This window comes from Amblyraja radiata, chromosome 1 (genome assembly GCF_010909765.2).
Source record: "Amblyraja radiata isolate CabotCenter1 chromosome 1, sAmbRad1.1.pri, whole genome shotgun sequence".
NCBI lineage: Eukaryota > Metazoa > Chordata > Chondrichthyes > Rajiformes > Rajidae > Amblyraja > Amblyraja radiata.
In genome coordinates, this window is record NC_045956.1 from 7,750,903 (window position 1) to 7,771,549 (window position 20,647).

General features: G+C 38.8%; 1 protein-coding gene across 3 annotated transcripts in view; it reads right to left on the reverse strand.

Moving 5' to 3' along the window:
* kiaa1109 (KIAA1109 ortholog) overlaps positions 1–20,647 on the reverse strand; it is a 311,921-nt gene that overhangs the window by 268,316 nt on the left and 22,958 nt on the right. For all 3 annotated transcript variants that reach the window (XM_033016927.1, XM_033016881.1, XM_033016832.1), the window contains exons 4-8: positions 18,526–18,642; positions 18,062–18,140; positions 13,023–13,087; positions 4,473–4,653; positions 200–275 (exon numbers count right to left, since the gene is read on the reverse strand). In XM_033016927.1, the coding sequence (XP_032872818.1) occupies positions 200–275; positions 4,473–4,653; positions 13,023–13,087; positions 18,062–18,140; positions 18,526–18,642 (518 nt within the window). The remainder of the gene's footprint in view (positions 1–199; positions 276–4,472; positions 4,654–13,022; positions 13,088–18,061; positions 18,141–18,525; positions 18,643–20,647) is intronic.

Genomic DNA, 20,647 nt, shown 5'->3' on the forward strand with positions numbered 1-20,647 from the left:
ATACCTGCCTAATTAAAAAAATGATAATTCTTATAAGTATTTATATTTGTGGTTTTTCTCAATCATCTCGCAAATGATCCTTTACTGACCACTAAAACTCAGTAAAATGAGAAATCATCAGACAAAACATGATATATCTGTTTTATTCCATCAACTAAATAGCACAAGGAATTTTTGCAAATGAAAATAATATACTCACTGTATTAATATCAACTTTAATAACAGGGATGAGCGATCGCCAGGATGATGATGGATCTTGTGTTTCAGTTGCAATGCTGTAAACACATTTGTACAATGCATAAACATGCTTAGCCTACGACTCAAAAATATTAATAGTCATGGAATCAGAGTTGTGAAGCAGTGGTCTGCCACATTGATGCTGACACTTTTGCCTATCCTCACTAATGCCATTGGCTTACATAAAGTCCATATCCTCCCTTACCTTGGGCATTTAATTGCCTTCCTAAATCTTCATAAACATCGTGAATGTATCCAACTCCTCCTCTGACAGCGAATACTGAACATCAACCACTCGCTTTGTAAAAAAACATTTGCATCAAATGCCATTTAAAACTCATTGCTTTTAACTGAAACCTACTTCTTCCTGTTTTCAATACCTATACTATGGGAAAGAAGTTTTGAATATCTCATAGAGTCATAGAACCTACCATATCTATGCCTCTTATGTTTAAAAATCTATCAGGTCACTCCTTGACCTCGTACACTCCAACGAAAACAAACTCAATCCATCTAATCTCTCCCCATAACTAAAGTTCTCCAATCTATGCATTCCTGGTACGTCCCTTCTGCACTCTCTGCAGTGCAATAAAAGGCTTCGAATTGAAGATAAATTACAGCAGCATTATTCATCGTTTGGAAAATTTGGACTTTCACTCCCTCACTGAACAGAAGAAGAGAGAAACCAACTAACTACATACAGCCTTGTTTCTCGACATCAGTCTCAGGGAGCTCAGTGGAATTTTTTTTAGAGAATGTGTAACTGAACACTGGACAGGTATCAGCTGATCAAAAATTGTCAATATTATCCAAAGTCCATTATCTGAAAAAAATAATTGCATATAAAACTGACATTCATCCTCTACTAACAGTTAGATTAGGGAGGAGTCAGAAGTAACAGTTGTTCTCCAATTGGTGGGACATGACAATGTTTTCGACAGGAATTATATTTGTGAGGGCGCATAAAGGCACGATTAAAAAGATTTAAAAAATGTTCTTAACAATTTCATTCCAATATACAGAGAACATCAAAGAAGTTGTGACAGTGACGTACAGGAGTAAGTGGGTAACCAGGAAAAGAGTGGGTCTCCTTCTGTGGTAATTATATGTGAAGTCAAGTCATCATTTAAGACCAGGATTTAAGTCCTAAATAAATACTTCTCATCTGCATTCACCAATGAGAAGGACATTGAAGATAACGTGTTTGGTGGGGAGAGGGGAGGTTGGGAAGCAGCTCAGCATTATCGAAGAGGTGGTGGATGTGACAGGACACGCAAGGACTGATAAATTGCCAGTGCTGGGTGAGATCCATCCCAAGATGCTATGAGAATGGAACTGTTAGCTGAGACCCTGACCAAGATGAGGCTTTTTTTTTTTTTAAGGAGACAGTGAAGAAGATTGATGAAGGCAAGGCAGTAACGTTATCTGTGTGCACTTTGGTAAGGCATTTTACAGGTCCCAGGTGGTAGGCTGTTCCAAAATATTAAAGCAAATAGGATGCAAGACAACCTTGCTAATTGTTTCCAAGTTTTTCTTATCTATCCAGAGGTAGATAAGGTGATGAAGGCAGCTTATGGTATGCTTATTGCTGGGATATATGTTGCAACTTAATAAAACGCTGGTTAGGTCACTTTTGGAGCATTGCATGCAATTCTGTTTGACACACTACAGGAAGAATGTGTGGCTGCATGCTGATAGTTCACAGAGAGGAACCAGGATTGGAGTTTGGATAGGCTGTGGTTACTTTCCCTGGAATGAAATAGACTGAGGGGTTCTACCTAATTTTAAGGCAATTCTTGCCTTAAACAACTTGCATAAGGGTTTACTGAATGTGACGCTCATGTAAATCAGGGAATGGTTGTGTGGGCACCAGAGGAGGGTTGCACCTTTTTTTTGGTTGAAGACATCTGAAATAGCATAGGTAGATGGAAAAGATTCCTTCGCACAACTGAAGAAAATGCAGGGAATTCCTCGAGTGTACTATCAAACTAACTTCTTCTCATCAGTTCTGCCCTTAACTTGGTTTTTTGCAGGTTCTTCCATGCACAAATCGCCCAAGTTTGTTTATCCAACAGTTAAAGCAAAGATATTTGGCTGACTGCAAAACAATTATGTTCTTTTTTAATTTGACTTTAAAAATTAATCTCCAAATTCTTTATAATTTTTAAACAACCGACAAACATAATTTTGATCAAAAACTATGGAGCGAAGGAAATAGGCGACGTTTCGGGTCGAGACCCTTCTTCAGACCCGAAATGTCGCCTATTTCCTTCGCTCCATAGATGCTGCCTCACTCGCTGTGTTTCTCCAGCATTTTTATCTACCTTTGATTTTCCTGCCTCTGCAGTTCCTTCTGAAACATAATATTGATGCTCTCTGCTAAAAATATCCTTTCACAACTACATTAATTCATTTATTATCCAATGTTGTCAAATTATTTTTTTTGGTGCTAACATGGTCACTGGTCAGGTCGCCCTCTTCAATGAATCTCCACTTCCTATGTTATAGTCTTTCATATCCCAGGCCATATATCAGGACTCAAACTATCCTTGGCTTCCCCAAACTGTTCTCATTTGTTCTACCGAATGCCAAATATAAAAGTTTGTTTTATAACTTCCTTCTCATTTGACTAATGGTCCAAAAGGAAATGTTCCCATCTAATTTATTCTTTGCAAAATCTTTAATTTACATTATATTTGCTTTGAGAACATCAAATATTAACTGCCTGCTACCTTTCGGCACATTTGATGCCTGCACTGTTTCACAAGTTCCTCAATAAATGTCCATAAGAGAAGATACTGATTTTTTATTCATAAAGCACCACCACATGTTAGTACTTCCCAGTGCACTTTTCACCCAACATTACTGTTATGTAGGAAATACCATCATCAGATTACACAGAAGTTTCTATTTCAGATTCAGATTCAGATTCAGATTCAATTTTAATTGTCATTGTCAGTGTACAGTACAGAGACAACGAAATGCATTTAGCATCTCCCTGGAAGAGCGACATAGCAAATGATTTAAATAAATAATAATAAGTGATAATAAGTGTCCGGGGGGTGGGGGGGTGATTGGCAGTCACCGAGGTACGTTGTTGAGTATTTCACAGAAGATTCTACTACATAGAAGTTTTTCGTGTTTCTAACAAGTGTCATTGACCAAAATACTGGGGGGTAACATTTCTGCTTTCCTTCAAAATAATGATGGGAAATATCTTTCATTCCCTTTTTAAAAATTGGACGGAATTTCTGTTTACTACTGAGATCTCAAACAATGATTAATTCCCACAGAGCTGCACTTGAATGTCAACATGCCCCAATACAGAACTGATTATCTTTGGATCAACGGAAGACGGATGTAGGCTGACCCCATTTCAAAAATGTCTACTTAACTATGGCTTAATAACGGCAAAAAAAACATACTTCAATTCTGGAAAAATGCACCCACACCGACGCTCAAAATATGGATCTCAAACATGTCGGAAATGTTACACCTTGAAGATATGAGATTCGTCCTATCAGGCAAATCAGACCAATTCTTAAAGATTTGGTCTCCATTTATCAACTTATTACAAGCATATGGTGCAACACAACCTTAGAAATTTAGTCTTTCAGAACCAGGTGAGAGGTGGGTAAAGATATGAAGGAGGCATATCCCTTTCAATTTCTTTTTTTTTTCCTTCTCTTGTCTCTCTCCTATTCTCTTTATTTTTGCTTAGTTCACCTCACCTCTGCTTTTCTTTTTCGAGCTATACAATACTCTCTCTATATATTTCTTGCTTTTCTTACTTTTTTTTCTACTATTAAATTTAAAATAAGATGTGTACATGAAATGTAATATGTTATTCATCTTATATTATTGTACATCACTTCTAATACAAATATTTTTTTTTTAAAGTCAACATGGACCTCTGACTGACTGTAGCTGACTGTCAATTACCGGAAAGCAGGGGAGAGAAAAATAATAATGGGAGGCAGCAAAATATTTCTGATTTATATTTTATGCAATGTTTTGACTCAATTGGTAGCACTATGTCCCTTACATCAAATGCCTCAAGTTCAATTTCCATTTCAGAGACTCACAATAGTTTTAGTAATCCGGGTATAAGCAGGGGACGAGAAGGAAGCAAATTAAAACAGCACATATATACGTTTTAGAATATTATTCTCTGGTAACGCAAGCAAATCTAATCGCAAATGCCGAAGAGTTAGCAAATCCATTAGTATCCATACCTTTCAAGTTTAGACTTTGCTTTCTCCCGATTCTTTTTAAGCTTTGTATTTGCCCTTTTCGGAATGATTGTTGGTTCCAATCCGAAAAGTTGTTGCAAATGTGCATAGAGGTCATAACGATTGTAAACATGGAATTCAAATCCATTCACTGTTATATATAATCTGGTTTCTGCTTTTGGATCTAGAAACAAAAAAAGATAAATACAATCTTGGCTGAACTAACATATAACATTTTAATGCCTAACGTCATTATAAATTAAACTGAACATCTTCAGTTATTAACAAAAAAAATGAACTAAAACAGCCATATTAATTCATACAATATATTGCACGGTAGATTATTCAACCCAATGTATCCATGCAGGCGAGAAAAAACAGGGAGTGATCCCATTTTTCAGCTTTCATTCTCTAGCCTTACATGTTCATGTGCCCAAGATCCTCATTAGATAGCTAATAAAATGTGATAATTTATTCAAACTCAATCTCCCAAGCTTCAGTCATCACTGAAGTGACCTCTAATTCTTTTCAATGTATAAAGGTCCATTAGCACTTTTCTGGTAAGAAAAATAAAACGTTATTAGCTTATATAGGACTCTCATAATTTTATACATTTCTATTAAGTCTGCCATCAGTCTCATAGTTGCAAAGGAAATCAGAAAGCTCAAGCAATCTTTCCTTATATCTACATTTCACATTACTTGTTTGGATCTCCTCAGTACTTTCTCTGGTGCATTATCTGCTTTCTTACACAATGTGAACAAATTAACCATCTATGTTTTATCTCCACAGTTACTAACCACATTTTTTTTAATGGTGTGACTAATCACTAATGTGAAAGTCACTGTATAACACAAGTTTTACTTCCATCACATTTTTGTGAATACAAAATTTTCTTCAAACATACCGAAATAAACACACATAAATTAATCCCCCAATTCCTCCTCAGCAGTGAATAGAGACCTCTTAAGATATTGGTTATACCAGATCACTATATAGATTTTGTTTCGCAATCTGTATTCGGGTGGGCGGCGCGACTCACGTCGCAGCGGCCTCTGCAGTCCATCTGTCGTTTTTTAATTTTTTGTCTCGTTTGTATGTAGTTTTTACTTTTTTTTAAACTGGGTATGTGTGTGGGGGGGGGGGGGGGGGGACTTTTAAAAATCTTTCCCCTGCATGGAGAACCCGACCTTTTCTCTGTCGGGTCTCCGTTGTCGTTGGGGCCGAGCACCGTGGAGCTGCCTCCAACCGGAATGACCTGGGGCTCCAGTCGCGGAGCTGCGGACTTACCCACCATCGTGGAGCTGGCCGAGTTCGGAGCGGGAGGAGCGGTGGTGGCGCGCTGCTGCGGCCCGACCCAGGAGATTCGGGGGCTCCAGCCACCGGCCCGGTGGACGGTGAAACCGGGAGCCCGCGGGTCCCTGCTGGGAGACTGCTTTTCGGGGCTTCCGCAACGGCGACTTCTCCCGCCCGAGTTGCGGGGTTGAGGATGACCTGGAGTGGGGCCTTACATCACCCGGCGCGGCTTTAAATGGCTGCGGGACTTGTTAGCGCACGCCGGGGGCTCCAACACCAAGACCCGGAGCGTGGCCTTGCATCACCCAGCCCGGCTTTATAATTGCCGCGGGACTTATTTACCATCGCCCGTCGGGGGCTTTGACTCTGACATCGGGAGGAGAACGAGGAGTGCAGGGGAGAGATAAGACTTTGCCTTCCATCACAGTGAGGAGGAGATTCACTGTGATGGATGTTCGTGTAAATTGTGTTGTGTCTTGGTTCTTCGTCTTGTTTGTATGACTGCAGAAACCAAATTTAGTTTGAACCTCTGGGTTCAAATGACAACAAATAAATTGTATTGTATTGTATTGTATTCTCTATCATAATATGCTTTCCTGTTGAGAATTTCTATACATCAGGATTTTGTTTCCGGAGGGAAATTTTCCATTTGGAAAATCATGAAAGTTAATAACAAAGTTCAGCTCTAGTCAATTAAAGTACAGGAGATAAAGTCTAAGATAAATTCGAGCAGGATGGAAAAAAACATCCTGAACATTAGACAATACTCATCTAAAGTTTGAAAACCCAATAGTTATGGTGTGCTGGAAGAAAATAACAGCAAAAATGTGTTTGTAAATTAGCAGGTCATAATCCTGGGAGAATGGAAGAGGACTAAATGGTTCAGACAACTAGTCTTTCTCATCAGGAGCCTGTTTTCAAATTAAAAGCTGGTCAAAATAAAAAAATAACACTTAATTGACCAAGCAAGACCATAATTTTACAACAACAATGATATCATAATTGAATTTAAAGAGAGTGTTGGAGAGGTGTCTGGCTAAACAGTCATTGGTATATATAGAGTAGAGCAGGGGACAGGCCACACATCCTTGAGGTGCTGCTGTGCACCAAGGATGAAGTGCTGTTTCCAATTCATACTGATAATCCAATCGCATAGCAATGTCCAGAGAGCCAGTTCTCAGAGTTTCATGATAAGTTTGGAGAGAATGACGTTGTCGAACGCCACGTTGTAATTTGTTGAACAGCCTGATGTGTTCCTATTGTCCAAGTGGTTCAATGCAGCGTAGAGAGCCAGCGATATCGCATCTCCTGTTGATCTATTGTGGCAGAGGCAAATTGGAGTGGGTTCATATCCTTACTAAGAAGCAGTTGATATGTGTCACAACCATGCTCACAAAGCACTTCATCACCTGACACGGACCATCGGTGGTTAGTCATTGAGGCATGTCACCTTATTCCTCATTGTATGATTGATGTCCTTTTAATAATAATCACCTCAATTATCAATGTCGTTTTAAAACAGGTGAGAACATCAGATCTCAGTCGTCAGTGGTTGTCCACAAAAACTCCAGCCACTTGGCCTGTGCAGTTTTTCGTAACGTGCCCAGGTACACCATCGGGCAAGGTGCTCTCCAAGGTTTCACCATCATGGAGGATCTTTTGACATCGGCCTCGGTGACTGAGTTTATAGCCTTAGTGGGAAATACAAGGGACCGAGAAGGTACATCGACTTTCTTCCATTTAAAATTAGCATAGATGGCGCCCAACTCAGACGACTATTTTTATGCTGGCCACAGAAAAATTATTCAGTATTATTTTTCTTAGCTCAGTTTTTGTCCCCGCATCTTTATCCATGGCAGACAGCCGAATGTTATTTATTTCCTACAATCCTACAACATTTTTTGCAAAAATTGAAAAAAAGATTTCCTTTGCTTCTGGCAAATCTGGCAAAAAACATTGGGGTTTTCTCCCTGTTTCCTCTGCCTTTGTTATATACTTGGGTTTGTCTGTTGTTTGAACTATATATATTTGAACATAATATATCAACAAAAACAGTAAACCCTTGTGCTAATGGACACCTTTGTAACAGAATTTGGTAATAACGGATGGACCTACTGACTCTATCCTTGGCTCGCATGGGAGACCCCTTCCACCCCTGCAACGGACTGTTCCAGTTGCTACAGTCAGGCAAACGCCTCCGTTGCCATGCTGTGAGAACGGAGAGGTTGAGAAGGAGTTTCTTCCCAGAGGCCATTAGGGCTGTAAACTCCTATCTCACCAGGGACTAACTTTTACTGTACCACTCTACTGCTTTTTAAAATTGCTGTTTTTTTCCCTTTTTCCTTCCGCCCACAATATTTAATATGTAAAAGAATATGTGATTCGGTTCCATTCTGTTTGTAGTTTGATTGGTTGTTTGTTTGTTTGTCTTTTTGCACAAAGTCCGCGAGCATTGCCACTTTTCATTTCACTACACATCTCGTATGTGTATGTGATGAATAAACTTGACTTGGCAAGGTGCACCAGTGAGCCTTTCGCACGGCAGTTCATGCCGCTGTGTTGCAGCTCACATTGCAGCCCCTGTCCGGCAGCGCTTTCCTCAGGCCGCTGCCAGTGACAGGATATGCACGTCCACTCGGCTTTTCCCCCCCTCGCCGCCACCGCCGCCTCCTCCTCCTTCTCCCTTGGAGTCGCCGCCATATTCCACCTTGGAAGATCTCGGCAACTGCAGGATAGGAGGAGGAGGTGGTGCGGTGGAGGAGCGAGCGGCAGAGAGGACAAAACGACGGGAGAAGGAGGCGGTGGTGGAGGAGTGAACGGCGGAGCGAATAAAACAATGGGAGAAGGATGAGGTATTGGAGGGGGGAGCAGCAGAGTGCACAAAGCAACGGGAGGAGGAGGAGGAGGAATTGGTGGAGGGTGAGCGGACAAAGCGACAGCCGACAGGAATAAGCAGGAGCTGGTGAGAGGGAAGGGAGCCCCACAGTCAGAGGCCTGCAGAAAGCGCTACCGGTTAAGGGCTACAACGTGAGCCAGAATAACAGCCGCATAATCCAGACATCGCGGTAGCTGGTGAAGAAGGGCTCGCTGTTGAAGACACCAATATCGGCGCCTAGTTTTAAGGTGAAACAACACAAAGTGCTGAAGTAACTATCCGATAGAATCAGCCTGAAGAAGGATACCCATGTCACCCAGCCATGTTCTCCAGAGAACTTGCCTGAGCTGCTGAGTACCTCATGTCCGTTTGTGTATAAACCAGCATCTGCAGTTCTTTGTTTCTAGTACTTACAATAATACCTTACTTGGTTATAGCGGGCAATCGGCAAAAACAGACACCATTCCCCCTTTAATATTCCATTATAACAAGGGTGAACTGTATTTCCAGTGAAATGCAATATCTCCAGTGTTCCTAATAGCTTTACAACTGCACAACTGACTGTTTTTCATTTTAATTCAAATTGCTTGTTCTACCATCTCATCGTATTCTGTTAATTTTATTTTAATCTCTATTTTGCTTTATTTTGCTCTATCTTTATTTACATCAGTCTGAAGAAGGGTTTCGGCCCGAAACATTGCCTATTTCCTTCGCTCCATAGATGCTGCTGTACTCGCTGAGTTTCTCCAGCACTTTTGTCTACCTCCTATCTTTATTTACATATCATTTAAGATGGCCAATTTCATCAAATCTACCCAATACCCTTTCACTAGCTCCAAACTACAATTTTAATTGAATTAATTCAATTATTTGAGGAAAAGGTATTTCTTTATCTGTAACAGAAATCTCAAAATTAATTTACAATCTAATGATCTTGATAGGAATACTGACATGATCGCAAGTACTGTTGTATAATTTTATTTATAAGCAATCATAGAATTGGGACAGTGTCATGCTTGTCCAGCTTACTTCGGGAAGCAAATACAATTTTAGAAAACTGAAAATCCGAGTAAACGGATTCAAACCTTACTTGCCAGAACACAGAACAGTCAGCACTGGAACAGTCCCTTCAGTTCCCGATGTACGTACTGAACATGATGACAAATTAAATGAATCTCTTCTGCTGACATGATCCATATACGTCCACTCCCTGCATATTCATGTACCTACCTAAAAGCCTCCTAAACAGCACAATTGTACCTGCTTCCACCACAATCCCTGACAGCACATTCTAACACCTACAATAAACTTGTGCAGTACATTTCCTTTCAACTTTCCCCCTCTCACCTTCAAGCTATTGATTCTTATTTAGTCTTAAGCTTTAGAGATACAGCATGGAAAGAGGCGCTTTGTTCCATTGATCAACTGTTCACACTAGTTCTATGTTATCTCACTTTTGCATCCACTCCTACGTTGGGGCAATTTACCAGAGGTGATTAACATACTTCGGGATGTGGGAGGAAACCAGAGAAAATCCACGCAGGCACAGGCAGAACATGCAAACTCCACAAAACGAACAAGGATCATACCTGGATCTCTGGCGCTGAGGCAGCGACTACCAGCTATGCCACTGTGCTACAATATTTGATATTTACACCCTGGGAAAGAGATTCTTACTGTCTACCCTACTGATGCCACATAATTTTATAAACTGTTATCAGATCTCCCACCACCCTCTGATGATTCAGAAAAAACAATTCAAGATTGTCCAATCTTTCATCATATCTAATGCTTTTGAATACAGGCAGCATCCTGGTAAACCTTTTTGTATCCTCCATATCTTTTTTTGTAATGGGCTAACCTGAACTGCTCACAATACTCCAAATTTGGCTTAACCAGCCTTATAAAGCCAAAACCTGACTTCCTAACTCTTATACTAAATACCCCAACCAATGAAGGCAAGCATATCACACGCTTTCTTTCACACTCTATCTAGTTGCCACTCACAGAGAGCTATGGATTTGACCCCCAAGATCCCTCAGTACATCGTCATTAAGGATATTGCCATTAACTGTATACTTTCCCCTTATATTTGACCTCCCAAGTACAACACACCACACTTGTCCACATTTCTCCCCCAATATGCAAGAGGCCCTTTTGATCTATATTGTGCTTTATTCTTTGACAACATTTTCCATTGTCCACAACTCCACCAATTTTACTAATCAACCCTTCTACATTTTTGTCCAGGTCATTTACATAAATTGCAACAGAGGTCCCTGCACTGATCCTTGCGGAACACCATTGATCACCGACCTCCAGCCAGAATGACACCCTTCTACCACTAACATTTGCCTTCTATGGATGCGCCAATTCTGAATCCAAACCACCCAGTTACCATGGAATACATGCATCTTAATCTTCTGGATCAGATTACCACATGGGACCTTGTCAAATGCCTACTAATGTCCATGCACAAAACATTTTTTGGCCTACTATCATCAAGCACCTTTGTCACCTCCTCAAAAGTCTCAATCAAGTTTGCAAAACATGATCTGCCCCACACAAAGCTATTCTGACTGTCTTATTCTAGCCCATTCTCTTCCATATGATAAATCATATCCCTAAGAAACCTCTCCAATCATGTCCTTACCATATGAGGCTCACCAATCTACAATTTCCTGGATTATCTGTTTTCTTTTCCCAAGCAAACAATATTGGCTACTCCCCAGCCCTCACCTGTGGCTAAAGAGAATACAAATATTTTCATAAAGACCCCAGCAATCTCCTCTGATGCTGTCTCAATAACTTGGGATAGATCCATTCAGGCCCTGGGGGCAGCCACATTATTCATTCTTCAGGAGGTGCAATCCCTTCTTATTGAGCTAAAAATGCCCCAACACATTAATATACACCACGATGATCTCAGTATCCTCCATGTCCTCCCAGGTGAATACTGGTGCAAAGTATTTTTTCAGTACTGAAAAAATACTTTTCCACTATTATCCTTGAGAAGTTCTATTTCCTAGTTCCCTCTTGGTTTTAATCTATGCATAAAATCTCTTTGGATTATCTTTAAACCGACTTTCAATGACATTTCAAAGTCCCCGCTGGTCCTTCTAATTCCCTGCTTAGGTTCTTTACTGTTTTCTTTAAATTGCTCAAAGATAGCATAATGTCACCTTCCTAAACCTTGCATATGCTTCCTTTGTCTTTTTGACCAAACTTGCAACATCTCTCGCCATCCAAGGTTCCCTTACCATCTTGTCCTTCCTATTTACTGTGCCAGACCAACTTAGAACTCTGATCGGCTGCTCTTTAAACAACTCCCACAGGTCAGATGTTCCTAATTTACTCTTCTTAGTACCTGCCTAATAAGGTTGTAATTTAATTAGTTCAGGTCTGATCTCCATTTACCCACCTTGGTTCCATAACACTTATCCAATTAAAATACATCAACCTAATTTTTGAAATTGTCAAGTGACCTTATCACAGTATTTTTTCTTAGGTTGGACGGTTGCTGGAGGACTATACTGCCGTACTTTGACAAAAGGAAGCAACTGACAGAAAGGCGTTTTCTTGTAAATGAGGAATATGTATTTTTCTTTCAGCTCTCTGTGATGGAATTTCTTACTTCTCTGGTATAAATATTTTCAAATTGTACTTAGAGAAGGACTTATTTTGTTCAACATTGTGTAGAGCATATCTCAAATACCCTAAAACAAGCAATAACTCAATTTTGACAAAATTGTCAGAATTGTCATATTAGGGCGGTATAGTCACAATTTCTATTGCTCTTTGTGAAAGCAACAATTGAATGACCTACTTCAAACGTTATGTTGCTCCTCCGTAGTTCCAAATTCCCACTTCAAAGGAAATACTTCTTCCCAACCTACTATAAATTTTAAATCCCAAAAGTTCCATTGTGTTTTAAAATCGATATGCAACATTAATATGTTAATCATTCCAACCATCCAAGGATTTGCAACCTGCAAGATTACTGTGCTGATTATTGTTTTTTTTAAATGTTACATGAAACCTTGTCAGTTATACAAAATTAAAAAATTCAAACAGGTATACATTAAATGAGAATGTAAAATAGAGAAATACTGTCAACAAGACAATAAAACAACTTTGTGGTGTGAATTAAATGCAGATGACTTCTAGTTTCCATTTGACCAATGAATGGCAGTCAGTGTGGTTTTGCAAGTATGTTAGGTATAACTAAGCTCCTGTGGAACGTCGAGATAAAAAGGTATAGTTACATCTACATCAAAAAATGTTTTTTAATTAATAAGCCCCTATTACTTATGAGTTAAGGATCATCCATGACCATGACTAAACAAAATCATAACAGACGAACTATAGAATTAGAAACTCACCATGCTGCTTCTGTTTGGGATTGTACATTTTCCACCAACGAAAGATGAGAAATCCATCTTGGATTCTAATAGAACAAACATTGTAAAAGCATACGCCACATTAAAGTGACATGTTTATCTTTAGTTGCATTAACTACATGACATTTGATTAATTTGTAACCGACAAACACTTTGTCACATCCAGTCAATCTTAATCCATTAAACGGTCCAACAGGAGATGGAAAGGAAATTCAATTGAAGAATAAATATTATAAAATGCTTATTACAACCAATAAGTGAATTACGTTTAAAAGCATAATAATGTGTAATTAATATACTATTTAAAACATCAGAAGCATGAAACAAAAATCAAAGACAGGTGCAAAAAAAAATTTAAAAATCAAGATAGGAATCTTGAAGATGAAGTAAGTCAAAGTGTCTTTGTCAATCAATTTTAAGTCTTCCACTCCGGCCATGCATACATAAAACAAAATTGAGAGACAGCGATTCTGGAAGAGAATACTGCTCAAGCAGTACTGGGTTACAACAGAGTAAATTACTGAATGATTATCCTAAGAATCCAGTGACATCCAATCACCTTCACTGCGATACACATGTACATGCTCACAATAAACACTGAAAAGTTGAACATCAATAATAAATTGCAACAATTGTTAAACATGCTTTCAAAAAAGATTGGTTTATTAAGGGTGACTGAATGACAAAGAGTTGAAAGGAAAGACAACCATGGACCAGTGATTTTTAAATTAAGCAGGTGCAAGATCATTAGAAATCAGAGTGAAGTGGCCTGATTTCTCAGTCAGCATTCTGGCCAAATTACAATATTTTGTATCATCCATCTTAATGATCTATTTCTGCTTGACTAAGGTCAACTTCAGTAATTTACTGTTCTGATATTCCTGGTACAGATTGTGGAAGAAATCATGAACTTCTCTGTGGTGAGTACTCAAATCATGCTGACAAAGGTCTGCTAGCCCACAAGATAAAATTCACAGTAAATCTCAGAGAAGTTTAAAATAAAGACAAACAGATTTCCTGCACTAAATCTTACGATCAGGCAGCCAGATGATCTTTGGAAGGAGGCAAAAAGTGAAAAAAGAAAAAGTCCGAAAAACATCACCAATCCATGCTCTCCAGAGACAGTGCCTGACCCGTTGAGGTACTCCAGCATTCTGTATCTCTTTGAGAAAAGGTAAGTTGCTCTGTAAACAAGCAAAGGTAGGATCTAAAGCTATTGCGCTCTTCCTCAAAAGGCTCAAATGTACGTAATGATATGCTGCACATGTTTTGCAACACGGTGGTTGCAAGTGTTATTTTCTACGCTGTTGTCTGCTGGGGCAACAGCATTAGTGCAAAAAACAACAAGAAGCTGGACAAACTGGTTAAACGAGCTAGCTCAGTGCTGGAGGGGAGAGTGGACTCTGGGATGGATGTGCTTGAGAGGCGTATTAGGCGCAAGGTGCAGGTCATCCTGAAAAACCCCGGGCATCCCCTCCATCTAATTCTGGAGAGTCAAAAGACTCGGAACAGCAACCGGCTCCTCTCTCTGCGCTGTAGAACGGAGCGGTTCAGCAGATCCTTCACCCCTGCAGCCATTAGATTTTATAATTCGGACCGCTAGGCTGTAGGAGGATGCATCTTTTTGCATTTTTTAATTTGTAATTGTTAATTATTGGTCTTTTTAAGTATTTATTGCTCTCAGGTAGTGTCCACATTGTATTTTATGTATTTTCTGTCTGCGTTCGTTTTGAATGTGTGGGTTTGTTGGTTGGGGACTTCTGGATATCTGAATTTCCCTGAGGGGATCAATATGTATTTATTATTATTATTATTATTATTATTATTAAAGGTGATTTGCAGAAAGTGATCACATAGCTCCAATCAAAAGCAAAATTCTACTTCACCTTATCCAGGAACAACAAAGAAGAGATTGACATGAAAAGAAAAGCATTTCTGAGAAATTTAAAGCAATATAAGGAATCCTGTAAAACAAACATTTGAAAGGTGCAAGAAAATGGAAAGAATAAACAAAGCTCACTAAAAGTGAAAATGTACAGAAAATAAATATTTGGCGAAATATTTAAACAAATTAAACAAATAAATGGACCATGTTGACCAAGGCTGACTGGAGAATTGTAAGATTTGGCAGTGGTCACGATTTGTGAAATTAAAAAAAGACAAGAGTGATCTATTCAAAGCTAAGGGTTAAATTTGACTAAAGAGGGAGAGATTGGGGAGGACTATTTAGAAAGAGGGAGAATAAAAAAGAGTAAATTAAAGTAAGAAGTTTGCCAAAAAAATTGTAAAACAGGAAGAGCAGCAAATAGGAAGTCTGGGATATTTAACAAACATTTTGCATCCATCTTCACATGCAAGATGCAAGGAAAATGGCTACGGCAGTGGGGAATCTAATGAAGTTGAAAACCTTGACAAACAATAAATAGGCAGCACATGAGAAATTAAGGATTTTAAAAGTTGCCAAATTACTTAGACAAAGGGGTACTGATTGGGGATGATCAGCCATGATCACATTGAATGGCGGTGCTGGCTCGTAGGGCCAAATGGTCTACTCCTGCACCTATTGTCTATTGTCAAAGGCCCTTAATAAAATGTGATGATGGGTACTTGAAATAGGTCATAACCCTCTGTTTAAAAAAGGCTGTGCAGATAATAAAAGCATTAGTTAAATGTTTCCAAAATTCACTAATTAGAAGATAGCACTCTCAATAAAGTAAGGAAAGAGAAAACAAGAAGCCGCAGAACTGTGACATCAGTTGTCAGGAAATGCCATAATCAATTAATCAAAATGTGGTAATAGCTCTTGAAAAACATGTTTGGGCAGAGTCAACATGAATTTCTGAAAGCAAAATTTTAAATAACAAATGAGAAATAAAACAAGAATGTTTCCTGCAGCCCTTCATGATGCTCTGCAGTTAATATTATCGTTGATCCTTTATCTCAGACCCACCTCCCTGCACTAACTTAATGTTCCTTAATTTTTCATTCAAAAATCTAATATCTATCAATCTGTGTTTTGAATATACTTAATGACTGAGGCACCACAGCACTCCTGGGAAATGAATTTCAAGATTTGCTTCCCTCTGGAAGAATAAATTACTTCTCATTTATGTCTCAAATGCATTATTTTGAGACTATGATCCTTGACTGGAGACACCTCAGTAAGGGATAACAATAATTCAAAAACTACCCTGTCAATCCCTTAAGAATTTTATATATTCAATAGGTTTGCCAAAATCCGTCTAAACTAGTAGGCTTAATCTCTCCTCATACGTCAAATCATCAATCCAGGATTTTTGTAGATGAACCCAATATGGTAATTTAGACTTGAGAGTTATAGAGTCAGATTGATACAGCATGGAAAGAGGCCCTTCAGCCCAACTTGCCCACACCGGCCAACATGTCCCAGCTATACTCGTCCCACCTGCCTGCGCTTAGTACATATCCCTCCAAACCTGTCCTATCCATGTATCTGTCTAACTGTTTCTTAAAAGTCGGGATAGTCCCTGCCTCAACTACCTCCTCTGGCAGCTTGTTCCATACACCTTCCACCCTTTGTGTGAAAAAGTTACCCCTCAGGTTCCTATTAAATCTTTTCCCCTTCACCTAAAACCTATGTCCTCTTGTCCTCGATTTACCTACTCTGGGCAAGAGACTCTGTGCATCTACCCGATCTATTCCTCTCATGATTTTATACACCTCTATAAGATCACCCCTCATCCTCCTCCGCTTCAAGGAATAGAATCCCAGCTTACTCTACCTCATCCTATAGGTCAGACCCTCGAGTCCTGGCAACATCCTTGCATCCTTTCCATCTCCTTTCAAACTTGACATTATCTTTCATATAACATGATGCCCAGAACTGACCACAATACTCTAAATGCAACCTCACCAACATCTTATAAAACTGCAATATGACAAACTCCCAACTTCTATACAATGCTCTGACTGATAAAGGCCAATGTGCCAAAAGCCTTTTCCACATCCGTTTCCCGCTTTCCCTTTAAACACACTGGGACCCCATTCTCTCACCCCCTTGAAAATCACAAGGACTCCATCCCTATGCTCCTTTTAAACTTAGGCATCGTACCCTAGCTTCCTTTATACTCAAGAGGGCTGTTCTTATCCGCCCTGGTGCCTAATTTTCACGATCATTTTATACTCATGAGGACCTTGTTCACATGCTCCCTTTATGGGTTCGATCCTGACTACGGGTGCTGTCTGTACGGAAGTTGTACATTCTCCCTGCGAGTTATCTTTGGGTGCTCCGGTTTCCTCCCACATTTCGAAACAATTGAGCTTAGGTAAATTGTCTCTAGTGCATAGGATAGAACTAGTGTACGGGTGATTGCTGGTTGGCCTGGGCTCAGTGGGCAGAGGGCCTGTTTCTACCCTGTATCTCTCAACTAAATTCACCAAGATTCTGTGTAGAGAGGAACTGCAGATACTGGCTTAAACCAAAGACAGACGCAAAGAGCTGGAGTAACTCAGGGGGTCAGGCAGCATCTCTGGAGAAAAGGAATCGATGATGTTTTGGGTCAAAACCCTTCTTCTGTGTCTGTCATCAGGATCCTTATCGTACAATCCCTTTAAATTCACCAAGATCCCGTTCACACGTTCTCTTTAACACATCTGATTTACAGTGTTGTACGACTGCACAACATATTAACAAAAAAAGTGAATTAAAAGTGCTTTGATGTACAAATAGGAGTAATATCCAATAACATGGTAAATAGGCCAGTCCAGATTATCAGAGTTTTACATGAGGATAAGGCAGAAATGGGGATTAATAGAGAAGAATCCACCACCATCCGACAAAATAGTAGTGTAGACTCAACGAGACCACTGTCCTACGCTATCTGATATCCCCTGTTTCTAAATACACTCCCTATATGATAATTTAGAATTTACCTCAAAGGACAAGTTCCATTTTAACCTGTTTTTCAATTCGCATTGCATTAATTCAAGGAATTTACAGCGCAATATCTTAACCTTCATCCGCCATATGAATCAGCTCTTACCTGATAGATACATCTTCGTTAATATAATAAATTTCACGAAACATGACCTTTCCAGACAATACAGAGAATGAAAATGAACCTATTAAAGATTTAAAACAATCATGGCTTTAGCTGGTAGAGTAGCATCAAAATATATGTTACACAACACATGGAAAAACACAGTATAATTTCACACCTATATTCCAAACATATGGCTTAATTGGAATGACAATTTAACTAATGATGTTTTAGTAAGTCATAAATTTAAATTGAATGGAAGGTATGAGCTAATTTATACAAATGACAATATTTACTAGCAATTACTGACAATATTTTCTATATTTTTGATTATTAACTTTTAATAGAATGGCTGGCTCACCTTGATTAAAGTGGAATTAGTTTTTCTGACTCAAGATTTGAACAAATATTAACATTACTTCTGAATACATCCTTATATCTTTGCAACTTATAAACTATTAACTTACCAATGTGAACATATCCATTTTTATAGAGTCTGTTGAGAACTTGAGTTAGTATCAGGCCTAAATTACGGGAATTGTAGTAAGTCAAATAAATGATCCATCCACATGATAGGATTGTAGCTGTAAAAAAAGTTGAATTTATTTCATGCTTTATTTTCCAAAATACTTCATTACATGAATAACTGTTTAAAACGCAGTCACTGTGATAATCAAAGTTATCCACAAATCCCACAAAGCAGAAAATGATAAGAATAAATGACCAGTCAATAATTTTTTTTCATATTTGTTAGACCAATGACCAATAATGACCGGGACCCAGGTATTCCCCTTACATGCTTTAATCTACCAGGTATTTATTTTCAATGTTCATTACAACCACAGGACTAATGCGTCAGATTATTTAGTAGTCCCTTGATGATTAGTCAAGATTATGTGCTCAAATTAAAAGTGGAATATAAAAGAAAAAAAACGCTGACTGAAACAAAACTGGAATTTAAGAACCATTAATTTGCTTCTTTAATTCAATTTTCCATCAAAAACATTACAATTATAAATACAATGCATTGGCATACAAGCTACAGCAAAATTCTAACAGATTATTTCCAGTGGCGATCATTTCCTTATAATTACAGCACTATTGATTTTTTTTAAAGTAGGATGACAAAAAGCTTCTAAAACTACACGTCAAAAAAGAAAAATATATTTTTGAGATAAAGAAATGATGCACTCAGTCACCAAAAGGTAAATATGGCAGCCTAGTTATTAACTAAAGATCCAGTGCATAGGGTACTACTAATAAACAGAAATCTAATAATCACACACATTCCACCAAGCAAAAGAATTTCTGGATTGAAAGCTTTCTTATACTCCTTCCACCTTTTGGATAAAGCAGCAACAAAGGACACCTGTAAGGGACTCTCAACTAACACAGCAGCCTAAATATGGGTCAACAATATGGGAAGAAAAAGATGGGGGGGGGAAAACTGAATCATCTCTCAAACACTTTAGTTTACTCCATAAGGAGGATGTTATGGTCAAGCCATCAAAAGTGAAAGTAGCTGCTGTTCATGCATCCCCTTGCCCGAGGGCACTAAGCTTTATGAAAATTCAATTGATGAAGAATATCAATTCCTATGATTGAAGGAATGGGACAATAAAAGGAGTGTGCCAGGGTGTGATGCCTTCCATGATGTAATTTGAAAGTTTCTAAGGACATTTGGCAACTATATAAATTAAATTTTCATATAGCATTGTGCCTTCCATTGGTGGAACCATTCTCCCACCAGCTTATCTCCACATAAAAAGTGAGTTGAACCCAGCAAGTATTGGGTAGAAACATAAGAAGAGATTGGACTAATTTTAACAAGTACAAAAATAAAACACTTGGCTGAGTTTCCATGAGTTTACAACAAAAACAATGAAATATGTTCATTCACTCATACATGCAGAAACATTTTCCTCAGACAAATGCAGCTCACATCTGATAAAAACAATATGTAATAAAGTGCACAGATATTTTAATATAAAGCTAAATTTAAAATCATCTACAGTCACATTCCAAAAAAATTAGAATTTGCTGCCAGATTTGTTTTCTTCCTCAAATGGATATAAACGTACAGCCTTTTGAATATTTTTTAAGGCAGATTCTTGATAAGGGAAAGGGCAGAGGCTTACCAGGAGAAGCGGAATGTAGAGTTCAGCCATGATCTTACTAAATGACAGCCTACTCCCAAAGAAAGCATGCAGGTACAGCAGGCAGTGAAGAAAGCGAATGGCATGTTGACCTTCATAATAAGAGGAGTTGAGTATAGGAGCAAAGAGGTCCTTCTGCAGTTGTATAGGGCCCTAGTGAGACTACACCTGGAGTATTGTGTGCAGTTTTGGTCCCCTAATTTGAGGAAGGACATTCTTGCTATTGAGGGAGTGCAGCGGAGGTTTACGAGGTTAATTCCCGGTATGGCAGACTGTCATATGCTGAGAGAATGGTGAGTATACTCTGGAGTTCAGAAGGATGAGAGGGCATCTTATTGAAACATATAAGATTATTAAGGGTTTGAACACGCAAGAGGCAGGAAACATGTTCCCGATGTTGGGGGAATCCAGAACCAGGGGCCACAGTTTAAGA